Source organism: Phoenix dactylifera, chromosome 13 (assembly GCF_051530095.1).
Source record: "Phoenix dactylifera cultivar Ajwa chromosome 13, Ajwa_hap1_PhDact_Kaust_v1.1, whole genome shotgun sequence".
Lineage (NCBI taxonomy): Eukaryota > Viridiplantae > Streptophyta > Magnoliopsida > Arecales > Arecaceae > Phoenix > Phoenix dactylifera.
Window position 1 is genome coordinate 17,339,607 of NC_143202.1, and position 23,210 is coordinate 17,362,816.

The following is a 23,210-nucleotide window of genomic DNA, read 5'->3' on the forward strand; positions in this document are numbered from 1 at the left end:
TTATCGATCTTTTGTATGTTACCCTTTGTTATGATATGTGACAATCTTCTCTTCTTCAGTTCTTCTCTTTACTAATTTGTCATAGAATGTTTGTAAACTATTAGAAATTTGTTTCATGCTGTTAAAATTGCTAATTTCCTAACTGAACAAATTGGAAAAGTAAAATTTTATAAAAAAAATCGGCGGATTAACACTACCATTTTAAAGGGAACATTTATAGGAAAAGATATTTATTGTAAAGCATGAATGCGAATTTATCAAAAGAAACGGAAAATTTTCTAGTGCATTCTTTTGACAGGTCCCTAGTTTTTTATTGTGGATGACTAGCATTCGGAGGATGTGTCTGGATAGTCACCCTAGGCTTGATAGTGTAAGGACAATAAAAAGCAATTGAGACTTACATATTTCAGCTATCAAGACCTTGCATTAGAGTAGTAAAATTGCCTGGATATTATTCACTTTTGACCATGCTTTTATAATCTGAACCTCTCACAAGGAAGGCAACCAGCATTAGACTTGGCTGACTTAAGTGCAATGTTAGATATTGAATTTAAGACAGAAATTGTTTTACTCTTCATAATAAACCATTCTTGTGCTATCTTACTTGACTATGGATCATGTTTGACTTATTGTCCTTGCGATAAAGAATAGATGCCATACCACATTGTGACTTTGTATTCACATGTTACACTTATGAACAAATAGATAAAAGAGAATAATGCTTTTAGGATTGACAGTCATTCAAATGTTTATCAAAAACAATCATTAAGTGCTTAGTTGGCCGCTTAAATGGCTACGTGGTGCTAAACCACTCAAGCCTTTCCTACATAAATGTCATATGTCTTTTAGTTTGGTTGGCTATTGAACTTTGCTCAAACACTTAAATAGCCATTTAATCTGCCTAGGTGCTTCAATGGTTATCTGGCATTTTTCTTTTTCCTTTCTTTTTAAATTGCATGTGCAACACTTAATACATTCTACCTGAATTACATAATAAAAATGATACATCATTTATATTAGTTGACTTAATCTAAAAATTAAATTGTGTTTGTAGTTTGTAATGCTACATATAGCTTCTTTTCAAGGCATTGTGCTTCCTAGAACATGTTCCATGAAGATGCACCAGGGTATGCAAAGATTACAGAAAAGTGAACCTTTTTCCACCATCCAATCTTCATGTTTATTCTCACAATAAGCACTATTAGTGTAACCCTTCATCGCTGAAGGAAAGTTTTCCTTTTGGCCTTATTCACTTGAATTCTCTTTGTGGCCTCATATGGAGCTTATCTCATTTATCATTTTATTTTCAATTATCATAGTTAAAACTTAAAACCCTTGCTACTCTTGGATTTAAGTGCTGATCCATACAGGATGGCTATGTACATGCTAGTGCCTTATGGGCATCTAGCACTGACATGATACTGGCTGTGTGTTTGCACTCAGCATGCTACTATGCCAGTGTCTACCAAGCAAGAGAATAGAAAGGCACAGCATGAAGCAAACCATGTGAGTGCCAGGCTGGTGTCATTATTATGTTGGTCTCTTTATGCCAAATGATATTTGGCTTCCATTGTTTCTATGCCTGCGGTTGACAGCAAAGTTGCAACTAGTCACTAAATAAATTCAACTAGGTATCTCATTTCATTTTCATAGTTTAGTAATATATCTAGTACTTTTATATAAATGGTTTATTTTTTTTTAATTATTTCTTTACCATCTAGCTCCATAGTGGTCCTTTTAAACTGTCGGCGCAACCAACCCGAATCGGCCGATTCCGCCAGTTTCGAACCGTACCGATGGCTCACCAATACAGTTCCGGCTCAAAAAACGGGATGCATTCTCGAAGCCAGAGAAGGAGAAGGCAAGGAAGAGTGAGTGGGGAGATGGAGGGAGAGGGAGAGGAAGAGGACGTCGGCGGAGGGCCAGCGAAGCCCGGCAGAGGCCGCGAGGGGGCCGACGCCGGGGAAGAAGGGCCGCTTAAGCGGCCGACCTCTGAGAGAGGCAAAACGAGAGAGGAAAAGAGAGAGATAGCGGAGGGAGGGAGGGATATGCTGCTTTAGCGTTCGATACAAGGGTCGGCCGCTTAAAAATCTGCCGATTCGTAAGTGAAGTCGGCAATAGATATGCCGACTTCACTTACGAAGTTGTAAATGTTTTAAGCGCCCGCTTCTGTTTCGAACGAAACAGGGGGTCGGCCGCTAAAGCGGCCTTCTTAGGAAATTTAATCGTGCCTCGTCCCCTCTTAGTCTTTCTTACCAAATTGAGTACACAGAAATGTGAAAAGGCAGTTAAACCCAAAAAAAGAGAAAAAAAAAGGAAAAAAAACAAAGGAAAATATTTACAAAAAGTAGCACTAAAATTTTATTTTCTTTTCTTTTCTTTTCTAAATTTTTTTATGGGTTGAGAAAAAGGGACTGCTCCCAGAAGCCGCTCCCATGGGTTTAAACTTTAGCCACAAAACTTAACCACAATTATTGATCGTTTAAAAAAAAATCAAAATTCTGTGTAAATTTGATGATTACTATCTGTCTATCCTTTCTTAAATTTGATAAGTGCTAAATAATGTACAAATTTATCTATTTTACATAGCACTTATTATTATTGTTATGCACATATTTTAAATATTAACAGAAGAAAATGTGTTTCCCCTCTCATTTCATTTTAATAAATTATTAGAGGTAATTCAAGTTTGGTTTAATTTTCTATATTGATTTAGTCTAATGTGTGTGCAGGTCGAGTCACCCCATTCACGAATTAGTCCCAATCAGTTCCATGTGTGGATTGCTTTCTTCCCCATTTGCATGAAGTTACCCATCCCTTTGTCCACGTCATCTTTTTCGTGTGCACCAAGCTTCCCAACTTAACAAAACAGAGGCCTCTCCCATTTTCTCCACGTATCCAAACTTTCTTTATTCAGAACAGAGCCCTCCCAACCTACACGAGTGGACCCCAACTACCTTTCTAAAAAAAGAGATAAAATAATTCTCATATCACCCCTCACGCGCTTATCTCCCGCATCATTATTTATTCTCTTCTCCTTCCCTGTTTCAGAACAAGCCGCATGATCACTCCCATTCCCATTCAACCCCGTCCTCCCAGATTCTTTGCTCCAAACGTGATCTCCTCCCGCAATGCAATCCTCCCAGCATCCGCAAGCCAAACATCGTCTTCCCAAAGATTTATTTCCATCTGATTCTGAATCTAAACATTTTCATCTCCCACGGATAAGAATCCCCTGTACCACGTCCTCCCCTCCCCCGCTTCCGCGATTCAAATCGGCAGATCATCCCTTTCCTTCCCAGCAAACCGAAGCAAGCTTATCCTCTCAAATCTCCTTCCACAAATAACCCGCATCTCGATCGTATCCCAGCATCCCAGCTCACGGCTCAAATCCGCACGTTTTCCCCCTGATTCAAAACAGAGCATACCTCCCAGCTCAACCGCATCCAATTTTTGATCGCCTCCGGACCCCTCCCGTTCGCGTTCAATTGTGTCCGAGCATCCCGTGAGCACCATCACCCTCATTTCTTGTTCCAGATTTGATCTTCTCCCAGATTTTCTTCCGGATCCCTCCCGTTCGCACTCAAATCTTGCAAGCATCCGCAACCTTCCTCCCATTCGGATTAACTCCATCATCCACGGAATCCGCCCAACATTTAACCATGCTCGTGATTTTCTCTTCCAGATTTCCTTGCTTCGGAACCAAATCCCAGCGGTCTTCCGTGATCCATCCAAATCCCGAGCCAAATGGAAGCTCCCTTGCCTCGCGTGTCCAGATGAGAGCCAGCGCAGAATCCTCTCCACGCCCACGTCGTCCTTCGCGTTGGAGCAGCATCGGCATCCTCCAATCCAGCTACTCATCCGCAGATCCATCGCCTGCATATCCTCCTTCAAGAATCCGATCTCCACGGTCAGGAAGGATATAAAAAGGGAGAAGAGTTCTTCAGACGGAGGGAGAGCTCGGGGAGAAAAAGAGAGGAGGCTCTGTTTCGGTGAAGAAGAAGAGGAAGAAACCGAGAGAAAGAAATAAAAAAAGAAGAGAGGGGGGAGGAGAGAGAATAGTTTGTGATATATCGGGAATAATGGGAGGTGAAGGCTTTCATTTGAAGATGGGAGGTCGTCCGGAAGCCATGCGCGGCTAAACGTCTAGTCTAGGGCTGGATGAAGCCCTAGCAATGTATCAGGGCATTGTAGTTCTTATTTTCTTTATTATTTTGGAGCTTGTTTAAATTCTTATCATCAATGAAAATTTCTTTTATGATGTTTAAACTTTGAGCATGCTTTTTACGATTCATGTTTGCTAAAGTAGTCTAAGATGATCTATGCCTAGGAAGATGAGGTGTTCTGCACTCTAGGTTAGTGTAATTAGGTAGACACTTCATGCTATACCTAAGATGGATCTTCCTAAAACTCTTTATGTTTTCATTTTAAAAGGCTTGTAGCCAATTTGCATGCCTCTCCAAAAGATAAAAAAAAAATTAAGAACACAGACCCTGATGCAATGCTATGCGGTGGACTCCAAACCCTAGATCCATTTACTTTGATAAATTCTAATTCGCACTCATAGTTTAATTTAGTTAAATCAAGTTAGCGAATCCTTCTTTTTGATTTATTTTTAAAGAAAAATAACTTGTCTCCAATCCCTGTGGACCGACACCCGTAATCACTATCCTATAGGATACGTGCTATTGCGTGGTTTACTTTTGAAATTGAAAGAACCGATCAATTTTTGGCGCCGTTGCCGGGGATTGCTAGCATAGTTATTTTTCTTACTAAAAAAAAAATTATTTAAAAATTAAAAAAAATTTCTTAAAATTTTTTTTTTCTATTATTGTTACTTTTCTTATCTTCTTTTTCTCCCTTACTAATTTTTATTTATTTTTTTATATATTATTTGATCAGGAATCGAGGAAAAAAATCTGGGATGATCAAAAGGAGAACTGCCGGAAAAGAAGTGCTGTAGAGGTTTGCAAAAAAAAAAAAAAAAAATTGCTGGGGAAATTTCCTTTGGTAACCTCTAAACTTTTCTTATTTAAATTAATTATTGGTTTGAAATTTTGTGGTGATTGTTTGATTTTAATTATAGCAAAATTGTGAATGCATGCTTGATACACATACACAAATCAATTTGCACATAGTAAGGGCAATCACCCCAACAAGATAAGAGCCGGATTTCATCACCGGACTCTTGCCCAACTTAGGTGAACTTAATCTCACATAGTGTCATCTTTAATTAAAATCAATTAGACGTTGGCTCCTAGGGACATTCGAGCTCAATAGGACGAAGATCACCGAAGGTTGCACCAATTTCGCTCTGTAGCTTAGTTGATGTCTAGGCAAGCTTTGTCCCTATAAGGGAGACAGTTCATCTGTTCGAGGCAAGTAGGTTTTAAGTGGGACCTTTGCGAACGCATCGTGACCCCTCCACTTACCTGGGAGCTTACCTGGTCAACTCGGTTCATTAGACCGGATTGGAGGCTTAGGTGCCCTCTTCAAACCAGTTAGGAGCTGTCTAGTGATTTTAGGACAAAGACTAGGATTGATATGCTTTTCTCTTTTATTGCATGCTTGATTGATCGAGTACTAGTGTATGCACGGTAGTCGTTCTAGAGTACAAAACCTATTACCTTTTGACCCTGAAATAGAACGAACCCTTAGGAACATTCGAGCTAAGATCAAAACATTAGGATCATCCCCACCTCCTGAGATGGCTGAAGAACAACCCAAACTCCTGAGGGAGTACTTTACTCCCACCATTTACACTTCCCCATCTTGCATTCGATTACCTGAGGTAGCAGCTGTACAATATGAAATAAAGTCTAGTGTGATCCAAATGCTTCCATCTTTTTATGGGCTCACCAATGAAGACCCATATAAACACCTAGATGAATTCCTTGAGATTTGCACCACTGTCAAGATTCAAAATTTCACTGATGATGCTTTAAAACTTAGATTATTCCCCTTCTCCCTTAAAGATAGAGCTAAGCAATGGCTGAATTCTTTAGAGGCCAATTCGATTCATTCCTGGGGTCAAATGCAACAGGAATTTCTTAAAAAATACTTTCCCATAGGAAGAACGAACCAGTTTAGACGTGCCATTACAAGCTTCTCCCAAACCGAGGGAGAAGAATTTCATGAAACTTGGGAGAGATTTCGTGACCTAATCCATAAATGCCCACATCATCAAATACCTAAGTGGCAGCTAGTGCAATGCTTCTATGACGGATTGACTGAACGAAACCGTCAGATGATTGATGCCGCATGTGGGGAGACATTCATGCTTCAAAATGAGCATGAAGCATGGAAATTATTTGAAAATCTAAATGAAAACTCCCTCCACCATGCTTCATGTTCTCGTCAAGCACCCCCGAGTTCTCAAAGAAAAGGGACCATTTGTGAAATAAGTCATTCTATGGACCTGTCTAGCAAGGTAGATGCATTGTCCCATAAGATTGACCAACTGATGATAGGTGGGCATTACATGAACTCTTCCCAAGCACAAGTGTGTACTATTTGTTCTAGCCCATCCCACCCTATTCATGAGTACCCTTCAGCGCCCCAATTCCCCGAACTCGTGCAAGAACACATCAATGCTGCTCAAACACAGCCTAGACCGGGTAATGACCCATTTTCCAATACATATAACCCGGGATGGCGAAATCATCCAAACTTTTCTTGGAAGCAGCAAGCTTCGAATACTGCCCAACCTTATTCCCAAAACTTTTCAAACCCTCAAAATTTTCAAACCCCACAAAATATTCATCCCTACCGTCCCTCGATTCAATTTCAACACACTCCTCCTCCACCCCAAAGAAACACAGCCTTTGAGGAGAAAGTATTGAATGCCCTTCAAGGTTTGGAGGCAAACACACAACTATTGCACTCTCACACGCAATCAATTGCTAAGCTAGAATCCCAAATGGGTCAACTAGCTAATGCATTAAACAAGCGAGAGGAAGGTAAGCTTCCAAGTCAACCAATGAGTAATCCTAGGGGACAATACGTGGCTCAAGAAACTCGACTAAATCATGAGCAAGCCAATGCTTTGACTACCCTAAGGAGTGGACGTATAATAGATAATAAGGTTGGGGAGGGTAACAATAAGGAAGGAGAGAAAGAAGAGAAGAATGTATCACATGAAAACCCAAAAACTTCTTCAGCTAGTCCACCATCTGCCACAACCCACATTCCAAAGGCTCCATTCCCTGAAGCACTTAATGCACCCTCTCCCTTTGGCAAGAAGGGAACTTCATTAGAAGAGATGATGGAGGTCTTCAAACAAGTTAAAATCAACCTCCCACTCCTTGATGCCATCAAACAAGTTCCTTCCTATGCCAAATTTCTCAAAGACCTTTGCACCCAAAAGCGGAAATCTAGGACACATGTGCCTAAAAAGGTCCTCCTAACTGAGCAGGTAAGTTCCATTCTCCAACACAACACCCCTCCAAAGTTCAGAGATCCTGGTGCCCCCACTATTTCCTGTGTCATAGGAAATAACTCCATCGACCGAGCACTCTTAGATCTAGGGGCAAGTGTGAATCTTCTACCCTATTCAATCTATGAAAAATTTGGGTTGGGAGAATTGAAACCTACCTCGGTATCTTTACAATTGGCTGATCGATCGGTGAAGATGCCAAGGGGGATGATTGAAGATGTTCTTGTCAAGGTAGACAAATTCTATTTTCCAGTAGATTTTATCGTCCTTGACATGGAACATGTGCCCAACCTAAAAAAACAAATCCCTGTGATTCTTGGTCGTCCCTTTTTAGCGACAGCCAATGCATGTATCAACTGTAGAACCGGGGCAATGGATATATCATTTGGGAACATGAAAATTAAGTTGAATGTGTTTCATGCCGCTGACCAACATGTGAGGGAAGACGAATGTTACCTAATTGACAAAATGGATGATCTTGTAGAGGAAGCCCTTCCCTATATCTTAGCAGATGACCCCCTAGAGGCATGCTTGGCCCATTTTGACACTGACAACTTTGACTTAGACAAGGCCATAGAAGAAGTCAACATCTTACTCGACAATCAATCTCCCATGAGTTCCCTTCCTTGGAAGATCCGACCTGAACCTCTCCCCCCCATTGCTAGCGCACCACTTTGTCCTTCCATTGATTCTCCACCTAAACTCGAGTTGAAGCCACTTCCGACAACTCTTAAATATGCCTTTCTAGGACCAGAAGATACCCTCCCTGTAATCATCGCAGCCAACTTATCTACTGAACAGGAGGGTAAACTTTTAAGGGTGCTAGAAGAGAATAAACATGCCATAGGATGGTCTGTAGCCGATTTGAAAGGGGTTGACCCCTCTGTTTGCATGCATCGAATTCATCTCGAAGATGATGCAAAGCCCACCCGAGAAATGCAAAGAAGACTCAATCCTAATATGAAGGAGGTAGTCAAGAAAGAAGTGGTGAAGTTATTAGATGCCGGAATCATTTATCCAATTTCTGATAGTAAGTGGGTGAGTCCGACACAAGTGGTACCCAAGAAATCAGGTATCACTGTGGTTGAAAATACGGAAGGAGAATTGATACAAACACGCACAACCACGAGTTGGCGCGTGTGTATTGACTACAGAAAACTTAATTCGATGACTAGGAAAGACCATTTCCCTCTACCTTTCATAGATCAAATTTTGGAACGGTTGGCTGGTCAAGGTTTCTACTGCTTCTTAGATGGTTATTCTGGATATAATCAAGTACCTGTTTACCCGGACGATCAAGAGAAAACCACTTTTACTTGCCCATTTGGGACATTTGCATATAGGAGGATGCCTTTTGGACTATGCAATGCACCCGCAACTTTTCAACGATGCATGATGGCCATTTTTTCAGATATGGTGGAAAACTTTCTAGAAGTGTCCATTGATGATTTCTCAGTTTTTGGCCTATCTTTTGATGATTGTCTGAACAATTTGACCTTAGTTTTGAAAAGATGTAAGGAGACCAACCTAGTATTAAGTTGGGAAAAGAGCCATTTCATGGTTCAAGAAGGCATAGTTTTAGGACACGTCGTGTCCAAGAGGGGCATTGAAGTAGATAAAGCCAAAGTCGATCTTATTTCCAATCTCCCCCCACCCAAAACTGTGAAACAAATCCGATCATTTCTTGGCCATGCTGGTTTCTACCGTCGCTTCATTCAGGATTTCAGTAAGATTTCCAAACCCTTATGCAATCTTCTGGCCAAGGACACTCCCTTTGTCTTTGATAAAGCATGCGAGGAGGCATTTGAAAATCTTCGCTCGAAATTGACCACTGCACCAATCATACGGCCCCCTAATTGGACCCTTCCATTTGAATTAATGTGTGACGCATCCGACTATGCCATTGGGGCAGTTTTAGGGCAATGGCTAGATAAGGTACCTCATGTCATCTACTACGCTAGTAAAGCACTCTCAGATGCACAATTGAACTACACCACCACTGAGAAAGAATTGCTAGCTGTAGTATTCGCGCTAGACAAGTTTCGATCTTACCTATTAAGATCCAAGGTTACCGTATTCACTGATCATGCTGCCCTTCGACACCTTCTTGCAAAGAAGGACACCAAACCCCGTCTGATTCGATGGATTCTTTTACTACAAGAATTTGATCTAGAAATTCGTGACAAGAAAGGAACTACAAATGTCGTAGCAGACCACTTATCTAGGATTCTTCTTGAACCCTCTAAGAATACCTCACCCTTACATGATGCTTTCCCGGATGAGCAATTATTTGGGGTACAAGGATTTTAATTCCATGGTTTGCAAACATAGTAAATTACCTTGCCATAGGACGAATTCCTGATGATTGGTCAACTCAAGACAAGAACCGATTCTTTTCACAAGTAAAGTTCTATTATTGGGATGATCCCGATCTATTCAAGTATTGTCCTGATCAAGTAATCCGTCGATGTGTCCCCGAATGCGAATTTCAAAGTATTCTTTCATTCTGCCATTCACAAGCTTGTGGGGGACATTTTGGGGGTAGAAAAACTGCAGCAAAAGTTTTACAAAGTGGATTTTATTGGCCCACACTTTTCAAAGATGCCCATAACTTTTGCCAAACTTGTGAACGGTGCCAACGGATGGGTACCATCTCCCGTAGAGATATGATGCCTCTCAATCCTATTTTAATTGTAGAAATATTTGATGTCTGGGGTATTGACTTTATGGGCCCTTTCCCACCATCTTTTGGTTTCGAATATATTCTTGTAGGGGTTGATTATGTTTCAAAATGGGTAGAAGCTGTCGCCACTAAAACTAATGACCACAAGGTTGTGATTAAATTTTTACATAAAAACATCTTTTGTCGTTTTGGTACACCCCGAGCCATTATCAGTGATGGGGGATCTCATTTTTGCAACCGATCTTTCGAGGCTTTGGTTCGCAAATATAACATCACCCACAAAGTTGCTACCCCATACCATCCCCAAACGAGTGGACAAGTCGAGGTGTCCAATAGAGAGTTAAAACACATCTTAGAGAAAACGGTACGTCCCGATAGGAAAGATTGGTCTCAAAGGATAAATGATGCACTCTGGGCTTACCGTACTGCCTACAAAACTCCTATTGGCATGTCCCCCTACCGATTAGTTTTTGGTAAAGCTTGTCACTTACCGGTAGAACTTGAACATAGAGCTTTCTGGACTATAAAAAAATTTAACTTAGACATGGCAGTAGCTGGTCCTCACCGAAAACTCCAACTAAGTGAACTTGAAGAATTGCGTAATGAGGCTTATGAAAATGCTAAAATTTATAAAGCAAGGACTAAGGCTTTTCATGATAAAAATATTAACCGTAAGTCCTTCGAACCTGGTCAAAAGGTTTGGCTGTTCAATTCCAAGTTGCGACTCTTCCCGGGTAAACTTCGCTCTAGGTGGGATGGACCATTCGTAGTGAAAAGGGTTTCTCCTTATGGTGCAGTAGAGATCCAACACCTCAATGGTGGACATGTTTTAAAAGTCAATGGTCAAAGGTTAAAACCTTATGTAGAATGTGTCGCCGACGGGCAATTGATCGAATCCCTTAATTTAACGAACCCTGTTTATCAAAATAATTAAGGACCCACTGTGTCTGGCTGAAGACAATAAACTTAGCGCTTGTTGGGAGGCAACCCAATTCTCTTAGATTATTTCTTAACATTGAGGACAATGTTAGGTTTAGGTTTGGGGGTATTCATATTTTCATCAAAAAAAAAAGTTAAAAAAAAATAATAAAAAAATCATCTTTTTTTAAAAAAAATAAAAAATTAAAAATATTTTTTTTTAAAAAAAATGTGTTTATAAAATAATAATAAAAAAAATTATTTAAAAAAAAAGTTTTGTTAAAAAAAAATAAACAACCTAATTTATATACATTTATGCGAGAATGATAAACACACAAGGTATATAAAATCTAAAAGCCCAATGACTAGTGGGAAGTAATACAAATTTAAGTTCTTTTTATTAAGTCTCTCTTAGGGAGTAGTAAGCTAATTAATACTTTGGAATTTCACTACACACTGGCCGACCCTTCTAAGGTCTAGGCTCGACATTATGTTGATAGTATAGTAGCAACCTTGGACCCTGATGAATCATACTTATCTAATCCAATAAAAAAAAATCAATAAAAATGGATTTAGTCAGGAACATCGAAAAGGGCTACCTATTGTCAAAGGTCAAGTGGGCTTGTGATGAGGACTCCGAGCATAAGTCCGTAGGGGAGTCTTGATGCCCGACACCTTATGCCAACTGGTGTGAGAGTTGTCGACTGATTGCTCGTTACACGGAGAAATCACCACAAGAGTAAAAGTGCACAATTTATATATCTTTCTTAAAAAAAAAAAGAGAAAAGAAAAGAAAAAAAAAAGAGGAAGAAATGCTGTATTGATCGAAAAGACAATAGTGTGAAAGCCGTCGTTGTAAAAATTCGAGTAAACTGGAATATTACAGATAAAGCCCGTGAGGTACTAAAGTAAACATCCACAACTCTCGAAATCCTGCAGATAAGATGATTTTGAATCAGTGAACAGGTCCTTTCGACCAATCCTTGGAAACTACTAGTCTTTGCAATATTTTGTTGATCCGAACCCTTAGCTTGTGTACGGTCCAGATTTCACCGAGCACTCCAGTATAAATAAGTCTTACAACTCCCTAACGGAAACTTAATGACTTCAACTTGAATTGTATCTTGACCTAGAATTTGGGCTGACTTAGTAAATAAAACCGTGTGTGTTTTGAAATTCTTATCATTTATGTATCTTAAATTAGATTTTAATATAAAAAAAAAGAGTTTTTGAAATTCTTTACTAGTATGCATTTGGAATTTGATTTTCACTTAATAGATCAAAAAAAAATAATAAAAAAAAGAATAAAAATAATAATAAAAAATATAATCATAACAATAAATGATTTATTTTAATATTGAAGTTTGTGGGTATCTTCTCTGGAAACCCTCACGAGACTATAACTCGTCCACTAGGGTAACCTAGGGGTTTAAAGCCTTGTTGCATATGGTAAATGCAATCGCGATGCCTGCGAAAGTGAGTTAGAGTTCCTTCTTTTCTAATTTTATTTTGCTCGAGGACTAGCAAAATGTAGGTTTGGGGGTGTGATAAGTGCTAAATAATGTACAAATTTATCTATTTTACATAGCACTTATTATTATTGTTATGCACATATTTTAAATATTAACAGAAGAAAATGTGTTTCCCCTCTCATTTCATTTTAATAAATTATTAGAGGTAATTCAAGTTTGGTTTAATTTTCTATATTGATTTAGTCTAATGTGTGTGCAGGTCGAGTCACCCCATTCACGAATTAGTCCCAATCAGTTCCATGTGTGGATTGCTTTCTTCCCCATTTGCATGAAGTTACCCATCCCTTTGTCCACGTCATCTTTTTCGTGTGCACCAAGCTTCCCAACTTAACAAAACAGAGGCCTCTCCCATTTTCTCCACGTATCCAAACTTTCTTTATTCAGAATAGAGCCCTCCCAACCTACACGAGTGGACCCCAACTACCTTTCTAAAAAAAGAGATAAAATAATTCTCATATCACCCCTCACGCGCTTATCTCCCGCATCATTATTTATTCTCTTCTCCTTCCCTGTTTCATAACAAGCCGCATGATCACTCCCATTCCCATTCAACCCCGTCCTCCCAGATTCTTTGCTCCAAACGTGATCTCCTCCCGCAATGCAATCCTCCCAGCATCCGCAAGCCAAACATCGTCTTCCCAAAGATTTATTTCCATCTGATTCTGAATCTAAACATTTTCATCTCCCACGGATAAGAATCCCCTGTACCACGTCCTCCCCTCCCCCGCTTCCACGATTCAAATCGGCAGATCATCCCTTTCCTTCCCAGCAAACCGAAGCAAGCTTATCCTCTCAAATCTCCTTCCACAAATAACCCGCATCTCGATCGTATCCCAGCATCCCAGCTCACGGCTCAAATCCGCACGTTTTCCCCCTGATTCAAAACAGAGCATACCTCCCAGCTCAACCGCATCCAATTTTTGATCGCCTCCGGACCCCTCCCGTTCGCGTTCAATTGTGTCCGAGCATCCCGTGAGCACCATCACCCTCATTTCTTGTTCCAGATTTGATCTTCTCCCAGATTTTCTTCCGGATCCCTCCCGTTCGCACTCAAATCTTGCAAGCATCCGCAACCTTCCTCCCATTCGGATTAACTCCATCATCCACGGAATCCGCCCAACATTTAACCATGCTCGTGATTTTCTCTTCCAGATTTCCTTGCTTCGGAACCAAATCCCAGCGGTCTTCCGTGATCCATCCAAATCCCGAGCCAAATGGAAGCTCCCTTGCCTCGCGTGTCCAGATGAAAGCCAGCGCAGAATCCTCTCCACGCCCACGTCGTCCTTCGCGTTGGAGCAGCATCGGCATCCTCCAATCCAGCTACTCATCCGCGGATCCATCGCCTGCATATCCTCCTTCAAGAATCCGATCTCCACGGTCAGGAAGGATATAAAAAGGGAGAAGAGTTCTTCAGACGGAGGGAGAGCTCGGGGAGAAAAAGAGAGGAGGCTCTGTTTCGGTGAAGAAGAAGAGGAAGAAACCGAGAGAAAGAAATAAAAAAAGAAGAGAGGGGGGAGGAGAGAGAATAGTTTGTGATATATCGGGAATAATGGGAGGTGAAGGCTTTCATTTGAAGATGGGAGGTCGTCCGGAAGCCATGCGCGGCTAAACGTCTAGTCTAGGGCTGGATGAAGCCCTAGCAATGTATCAGGGCATTGTAGTTCTTATTTTCTTTATTATTTTGGAGCTTGTTTAAATTCTTATCATCAATGAAAATTTCTTTTATGATGTTTAAACTTTGAGCATGCTTTTTACGATTCATGTTTGCTAAAGTAGTCTAAGATGATCTATGCCTAGGAAGATGAGGTGTTCTGCACTCTAGGTTAGTGTAATTAGGTAGACACTTCATGCTATACCTAAGATGGATCTTCCTAAAACTCTTTATGTTTTCATTTTAAAAGGCTTGTAGCCAATTTGCATGCCTCTCCAAAAGATAAAAAAAAATTAAGAACACAGACCCTGATGCAATGCTATGCGGTGGACTCCAAACCCTAGATCCATTTACTTTGATAAATTCTAATTCGCACTCATAGTTTAATTTAGTTAAATCAAGTTAGCGAATCCTTCTTTTTGATTTATTTTTAAAGAAAAATAACTTGTCTCCAATCCCTGTGGACCGACACCCGTAATCACTATCCTATAGGATACGTGCTATTGCGTGGTTTACTTTTGAAATTGAAAGAACCGATCAAAATTACTATAATTAGATGATTTAGTGGCCAAAACCAAAGAACAAAAGAAAGGATGTTCTTTTTCTTCTTTGCTTTTTATAAAGGGGGAATAAAGTGTGTTTTATATTCACTAACACTAAATTCAATCTAAGTTTTATCTAAATTCATGCAGCACTAACACTAAATTCATGCAGCACTAACACTAAATTCATGCAGCACAAGATTTATACAAATTTGATATCACCAATTTGGAATAAATTTCAAGCCTTGATGAGATCAGGTTTATCTGTTGTATCTTAATTTAAAATCAAAATTGCTTGAGTAAATTATGAGGTTTTGAAATAATTCACCTTTCAAGAGAAGTTGGTCTGTCAGTAATATGATCTGCAACAAAGTACATGAGAAAACCAAAGATTAATACATATAAACTGCAGCATAAATTTGATGACATTAAATTTCAAAATGTATCAAAACTTCAACTACCTTGCAGCAGGCTACGTATTCCATCCCAATTCTTTCCATCACGCCATGCTTTCAAGGATCAGATGGAGACCCATCCCCTTCCTCCACCTCCTTTTTCACCTAATGTGATTAAAACTGGAGAAGGGTCCTGAACTAGCTGTCTTGGCAGCAGGCTTTGGTGCTTCAAGAGTTCCAAATACATTCCAAAATCTCAGCATTTCATCCCCCGCCACAGATGCTACTGTGCGCCCATCTGGACTCTACAAATTCCAATAGAAACAGACCCCATCAACAATCAAATTTATAACATATAAATAAAGTCATTAGAAATCTATGGCCATGTTAAGTCTGAAGAAAATATCAAACATACCTGAGCCATGAAGAGAACCCGAGAAGTATGGCCTGTGAGCTCCGCAATCTTCACCATCGAAGGGTACTTCCAAAGAATCAGTTGGTTATGAGTAGAGCCATGAGAGCTCAACAGTTCGCGCTCATTCTTATTCCACAACAAGGAGCACACCTGAGAGCCAGTGTCCACTGAATTCAACCGGACCCCGGTACGGGTGTTCCAAAACTTGATGCACCCATCGCCGCCGCCACCACCGGATGCGAGCAAGTTGCTCTGGAAGGGACACCAAGCAAGGGCCTTAACCGTAGCCATGTGGTCCTCCAACCTGTGGAGCCACTGATTTTGGCCTGGAGATGGATTTGAAGAGGCCATGGATAGGTCCCATATGTGAAGCAGGTTGTCGTTGCCTCCGCTTGCCAGCTGCTGTCCTGAGCCTGACCACTTCAACCTGCAGACCTCTCGCTGATGTCCTCGGTAGGTTTGCACAATGTGCGACCTTACTCTCACATCATTATTAACGATCTTTCCATCCATCCCCCCTGTTGTGAGTATGTTGTTGTTCCAAGCAAGAGATCCAACTCGAGATCCATGGACTCCTCTCAAAGTTCTCAACTGCAAATTTTGAAGAAACAAGTATTTAGAAACCACAAGAACCATCAGGTTGGATACAACAAGGAATCAAGAACTACTGCATAGTACACTATCTAGAACCACAAGTGCTTCAAGATTCACAATCTGCAAAAGATAAAGAATCCGGAGAAGTTCTTTCAGCAAGTGAATAAAAGCTTCATATTTGATATATAATAATTTTAGTAGTCTCCGAGCAACCGTACCATAGAACTTTTTCGATTGTATTCATCAGCCCAGGTCAACAAGAACAGATAAGAATATTTTCAGAAGTAATGCAAATGCAGGCCAAATAAAAATTATATCTTTGCCTGGATTCATCAATCAACCCAAATCCCACAAATTCAAATTTCACATGAACCCAAAGAATAGGCAAACAAAAATAAGGGGGCAGAGAAATGACACTAACCAGGTTGCTGGAGCTTGAGTCCCACAATTGGATGTCGGAGGAGTTCAAACCAACAGCAATATGCCGCCCATCAGGAGCCCAACTGACACTAGTGACAGGACCCACATCTTCGTCCACGGTGACAAGCTCGGATGTAGAACCATCTGAAGCATCCCAGAGATACACCGCATTCCCAAGGGCGATCGACAGAACATTGCTGCTTCCCCAATCCAGCAGATTCAGATAGTAGTCATCAACAAGGTCTGGTGCATCAAGAGTCCTCTCAGGAGACTGCCAATAATAAAAAAACCCAAGAAAGTTGAGAACAGAAACAACAGCATTTGGCCAAGAAGAACGAAATATAGACAACAAGACGTTGCTGAAGAAGAAGAAAACTCACCTGGGGAATGTATCTCCGTGGCTTTGCCAACCTGGCCAGATGGGAAGAGGCATTGGAGTGGGCTTCTTGGAGGATACCTTCCGCAGGTGCCTGGGGCTTACTCTTGAAAGCAAGAATTCGAGTTCTATTATTCAGAAGATTCTCGTAAAGAAGCCTTCTGTATGTCCCTTTGGATGGGGATGCAGCTGCAGCGTTCTCCTTCTCTGTCCTTCTCTCTGTTAGCAGGTAGTAGGCCAGGTCAAAATCCATGGCAGACCGGTCCGGAATGAATCTATCTCCTCCCTTCAATTGACCAAAAAGGAAAATTAAGCCCAAGAAAGCAGTATTTTCACACAGAAACCAGAAAATGGAACACCTAAAGAAGAGAGTATTAAGAATTCCATAAAGGAATAGAACTTTCAAGAGATTGCAAGAGAAGCACACATCCAAGAGAGGGACGGTGACCAGGAAAAAAGATTTGATCACAGACTGCAAAGAATGTTTAGATGATACGGAGAAGATGAAGCCAAACAAGGAAAGCAACCTTCGAAAGGACCCGTGAAATCAGCAAGCCAAGAAATCAAATGCAGAGCACAGAAATATCAATATAGCCCTAAAAACAAATGTTTCCTCCATGAAGTCAAATATGAACCAGTAATTTTCCACAGAGATCAGGAAAGAGAATGTCTTAGGGACAGAAAAGAGGCAAAAAGAATTCTTTCAGAAGGACCCGTAATATCAAGAAGCCAAGAAATCGAATCCAAAGCACGGAAACATCAGCATAGCCCTGAAATAAATCCAAACCAAGATGATTACATGAACCAGCAATTTTGCACCAAAATCAGGAAAGAAAACGTCCGAGGAACAGAAAAAGGGGCAAAACAAAAAAATTCTCTTGAAATCACATCGAACTTTTAACAAACATCTGAGTGACAAAGAACATATGCATATAAATCATAGGACAACGAGACAAAACCCATATGTACCGAAAATAACTAATTCCTGCCGATCACAAATATTCTTTAAAAAAAAGATGATGCTTACGCTATGCCGGGAAGAAAAATCCTTCGATGAAGAGAGGAGAGAAGGCATGTAAGGCCTTGAACCGACTGCTCGAAGAGGGTGGCGAGATGCAGGCCGGGCCTTCTCGGAAGAGATGCAAGAAGAGAAACTTCCGGCATCCATTGTTAGCAGCAAACAAAAAATTCAAGAAAACAAAGGCTAGAACACAAAATAAAAAAATAATTACGCAGATTAAAACTAAGATAAAGAGAAACCCTGCACCAAAGAAAACGTTAGCGAGCAGAACAATTAGAAAACAAAGAAGAAGAACGCAAAACGAGAGCTTTTCTTTGAGGGAGAACTGGTTGAGATCGTTGCAGGGAGAAGTTCGAGAAAAGAGACCTTTCTCCTTCTCCTGAGAGTTTTTTCTTTTTGCTGAGACAGATAGATTTGGGATGTGGTGATCCCTTTTTATTTGAGGGAGGACGGTGTTGGGGTTTCTGGCTTTTCAAACCCACCCCCCCCCCCCCCCCCCCCCCCCCCACCAAATCGCTTCGCGGGAAATATAGCCGTTGCTGATGAGCTGAAGCAAGCAATTTTCACAAACACCCTCGAGAACCCTATGTCTTTTGGCATTTGAAGCACCTCTGGAGAGCTAGCTAGCCCATGCTTCACCTCTAATATTTTCTTAGCTGAAATAGCAGTCACTTTCATTAACATAATGGCAAATTTATTGCAATGAAATTTTAATAGTAAGAGCTCTCTTACAAACAGCTAAATTTATTAAGTTTACATAGTTAGGGGCCTCTTTGTAGGAGCATCAAGAAAATAAATGTGAATAAAACTTTTTAGAATAATATTTCATCACAGTATTACTATTACATAATTATTATAATAAATGTGAAAATGAATTATGAATCCTTATATAATTAACTACTTATAATTACATATATTATAATATAATCTTATTATATATGTAAAAGTATTGTCAATATATTATTATAATATATTGTAATAGTCTTTTCCATTATATAAAATCATTTGTTCATATACTATTTTTAATTTTATATTTTTATTTATTATATAAAGATATCAATATAATATAATAATCAATACTACAATTAAAATATAACATAGTATAGAAAATATAAGAAGTATACAAGAAATATCTTAATATATGATATGATGATAAATAAAAATTGTTATTTTGACTAAATTATATTAGATAATATATTATATGTCTAATCTATAGATGTAGATGCCATAATAATATTTTATTTTCTATTACTAAAATTACTAAAACTAATTATTGTAATAATTATAATATTATAATGACATTTTTTATATTATAGTAGGATAATATGATTATATTTTATTATTATAGTACTAAAAGAATAACAACATCTTATTATAGCAACATTATATATTATATAATATCATAATTACAATATTGGTTGACATATTATAATATTCATATAATATAACTCATAATATAAAATTAAGATCAAGCATGTCATCTAAAGGGGTGAATTGACATAAAAAGTGCATATAGGGCAAACATAGAATAGTCTATGCCCAAAAGAACAAGCACCATATATAGCTTATTCTGCATCTTATAAATTTTGTAAATAGAGTTTAGCTGGCATAATGCCCTATTTTGTTGTAATTGGAAAGCCTTGAAATCCAACATTTATATGCTAGACTTGCATATGCTGGACTTTGAAGCCTTTCTGACATCAGGCTTTCCTATAAGGTTTGCATCCAAAAACGAAAGAGTAAAAATACATACTTCTCTTTCTCAAATATTATGGATAAATTAATCTTAAGTCTTCGTGGCCTTCCCAATTGTTGGTATTATGCTCTTTTCCCCCACAAAGAATGGGACCACATAAATAAGGCTCATTTTCCAAGCAAAAGCACGTTCATGTAGCAAATGCTAGTTTTCCTTATAGTATAAGGGTTTGCAGCTAGCTGCAATAAACATCCACTATTCTATATTTCTTAGTAATACAACTATGTTATATTATAATGAATAGTTTTGCTTTTACTTTGCAAAAAAAAAAATCTATTAGTCTATATGGGGCTTAATATATGTGTTTCATTTTTTCTTTCTTTCGTTTTTGTAAGAGTTTGATTCATGGAAGACATTAAATGTGAAAGAACGTGGTGGGATTTTTTTCCCCAATAATCACTTCCTTATTGCTAGTAAATAGGCTTCTTTGCGTGATCAATCATAAAAATTCTCAAATTATCATACAAGTGATGCATTTTCAGAAATAGACTTAGCCTAAAACTTTCCTAGTTGAAGAATAAAAAGTTGAATTATAGTTGGGTAAATGGAGTAAATTTGAGGAAGAAATGAAGAAAAAAAATTATTCTTCCTTTTCAAAATAGTAAATTATTCCTAATTCAAAGTTAGATAAATAGATTAGGACTAAAAATAAAACATTTATTTGCAGTAAATTTTATAAAATAGTTTTTTTATTATAAAAAAATAACCAAAGAAAAATGCTTTTGGGCCTACTTTTAGGTATGGCATAAAGAAATTAATATTTTTGTACCACAATATTTTTGCACCAACCGTATGAATTGTATCAAATATCCCCTCATGCCACATGGGATCATGGTCAAGTAGTATTTTTTTTCTTAGTTTTTAACCTATATCAATCTTTAGTATTATTCTCCTTCCAAATTCCTCAATGAACTGAGAATTTTTAACTTCTTCAGCCTTCCAGCTACCTTTCCCGATCTTCTCTTCATTGTGACCTTTGGTCTATTCTTCAGTTTTCTTATCATCTGCTGTCCTTTTCTTCCTCTTCCTTTATTTATCCCTTTTCTTCTCCTTGTGCTTTTCCTTTTTGTCCTTCTTCTCTTTGCACTTATCTCTGCTTCTGTCCTCATCTTTTCTTTCTTTACCTTCTCTCTATTCTTTGTACCTCTTCTCCTTTTTATGTTTCTTCTCTTCATGCTTCTCCTGAAAAAATTAACTAGAGATGGAAGCATAAATCGCTTTCAAAATCAATATCCTCCCTAAAATAGGAAGCTCAAAAAGTACCTTGAAACAGTTACTATAGCAAGTATTATTCATGGGCTAGCTCAAAATTTTGAGAAGTAAGAATTATACTGCTTGCACCAACAGAATCACCATAGGTACACAAACTAATATGTACCATAACTACAAATAATTAATCCAGACAAGGTTGGTAATGCTCTAAAGAAGGTAAGAAATCAGGAAGAACATCTAAAAGAATAGCTATAAAGTCAAACCTGCAAGCCTAGTCCAGATATTCTCGCAGAATAGAAAATAATGGTTGATTCGAGTTTTTAAGATCAAAACCACGAAGTCATTGCAAAACCTTTGAATGGAAATGTCAGTACATTATGCCTAAAAAGTTATGTCAAGCAAAGCATTACTCAAACAACAAAATTTCATTAAGAGTTGATATACTCTGCAAGAGATACTATCTATTCTTTAAAAGCATAGTGAATCTCCTATTTTTCTGCTTCAAAGAAAGAAAAACTTAGATTCATCTGGAGAATCTTAATTACATAGTGAATCATGGCCCAATTATCACAGATTTAGTATTCTATCCTCCATGTGTAATTATGTAATTCCTTAAGATATACAAAGAAAAAGTGGATCTCAACTAAAAATTTTGAGCCTCAATTCCTGGATGAAGGATTATAAATTTGATGTGTATCATTTATATAAAAGATCAGCATCCCATATGAGTTAACACGTACATAAATATAAACACATTGACTATCCAAATATGGACCATCTGCACCTGGAACTGGAGCAATCTGCACATTATGACATGTTCCTCACATTGGATTAGAGTATTTATCTGCAAGTATTTTTTTACTAACAGAAAGCTTAAGAGTCCATTTTTTTCAAGGATCTTACATTTTGGAAAATCTAAAACTACAAACAGGTTCCTAGAACCTAGCAAATAAAACCAAGTAGAAAAAGTGTTAGCTATTCTCTCTTTTGAACTACTTAGATAATAGATGCAGTAAATCTTTATCCATACATCAATTTGGATCATTAGAAAGCCATCCAAATAAAGACTACGGTAAAGGGGACAAAAAGATATTTCACTAACGTATAGCTAACTTTATTATGTATATTCATTGAAAGATTTCTTTCTTTCTAGGCTAATATGCATCGAGTTTCAGCGCTTTATGACACAAGACACTTCTCTTGTGTAGCTCATGCAAGAACAACTATATTACTCAAAATCTTGATGAGGATTTTATCCATCTCTCCTAAGAAAGTGGTTATAGGAGGCAGCCATTGTGAAAGCATCTTGTGCGCATGTATTACATGTCCATAGTACCCTACCAATAATTTGGGAAGCATCACCAAGGGCTATCAACACACATCCTATTTATAGAAAACAACCTAAAACATCATGGTTCTTAGGTTCAAATAGGATTAAGAAGATGAAGTTAAGCATGGTGCTGGAACATCAACTTCTCTGAAACCTTCTTTCTTCCATAGATAGGATGCAGCGATACATCTGGTACATAATACTTTAAGTAAATAAGAGATTGATCAAATGGTTCCCCGGGATAAGAAGTAATCTGGTAAAGAGAGAATACCTGTTGTTTACTCAGTCACAGTAAATATCAAATAGCCATGACATGATAGGTGATTATTAGACCATCCACTGTACCAACTCATTCGATGATTTCATTAGTAATGAACACAGACAACCCTCAATTGTTAAAGCGACAAAAGCCTTTGAGAACCTTACAGCTTCTGTTTGGAACACCGGCCTAACTGATTTGGATCAGGTCATAAGCAAGTGGCCTATCTTATAAGATTGAACAAAACTGATAGCTACCCACAGCACTACTTGGAAACACAATATTGAGGACCTCCAATCTATGATGACCCCTTGATGGTACCTGGGAAGACAAATGGTCTTGCTGGTCTTCCAACATAGTGATTAAACAAACAAGCTAAGAGAAATAGGGAATAAGAATTCAACATGCTATCTTGTAGAGCAGCAAAAAATAGATAAAGATATAAAAAAAGACATTTTCTCGACCTATGCCAACAGATTTCTTTAATAGTATCCTGGTGAGCCTCTCTCTCCTTTCTAAGAAAGATGTTTAGGAAGAGCAAATAGTAGATAAACCTAATGCCTATGTCTTATCATTACCAAGACATCATGTAAAGCCTGTGCCCATTCACCTGAAGTATGAATGCTGGTCTCTTTATTTTTTTCCAACTATTTTTGTTACCTCAACTAGTT

The 23,210-nt window shown here is 38.6% G+C and overlaps 1 protein-coding gene and 1 non-coding gene across 2 annotated transcripts in view; both read right to left on the bottom strand.

The window, feature by feature from the left end:
• The window catches only part of LOC148700239 (cell division cycle 20.2, cofactor of APC complex-like), a 64,229-nt gene extending 45,581 nt beyond the window's left edge, over window positions 1–18,648 (bottom strand). Inside the window, exons 1-6 of the mRNA XM_088710197.2 lie at window positions 17,989–18,648; window positions 16,966–17,247; window positions 16,587–16,856; window positions 15,572–16,162; window positions 15,223–15,461; window positions 15,090–15,123 (exon numbers count right to left, since the gene is read on the bottom strand). Coding sequence (XP_088566323.2) covers window positions 15,318–15,461; window positions 15,572–16,162; window positions 16,587–16,856; window positions 16,966–17,247; window positions 17,989–18,129 — 1,428 coding nt within the window. The 5' untranslated portion in view covers window positions 18,130–18,648 and the 3' untranslated portion in view covers window positions 15,090–15,123; window positions 15,223–15,317. The remainder of the gene's footprint in view (window positions 1–15,089; window positions 15,124–15,222; window positions 15,462–15,571; window positions 16,163–16,586; window positions 16,857–16,965; window positions 17,248–17,988) is intronic.
• On the bottom strand, window positions 6,084–6,189 carry LOC120107038 (small nucleolar RNA R71). Its single transcript, XR_005509006.2, has one exon. It is a non-coding gene; the product is annotated as a small nucleolar RNA R71 (small nucleolar RNA).
• Window positions 18,649–23,210: the final 4,562 nt, after the last annotated feature.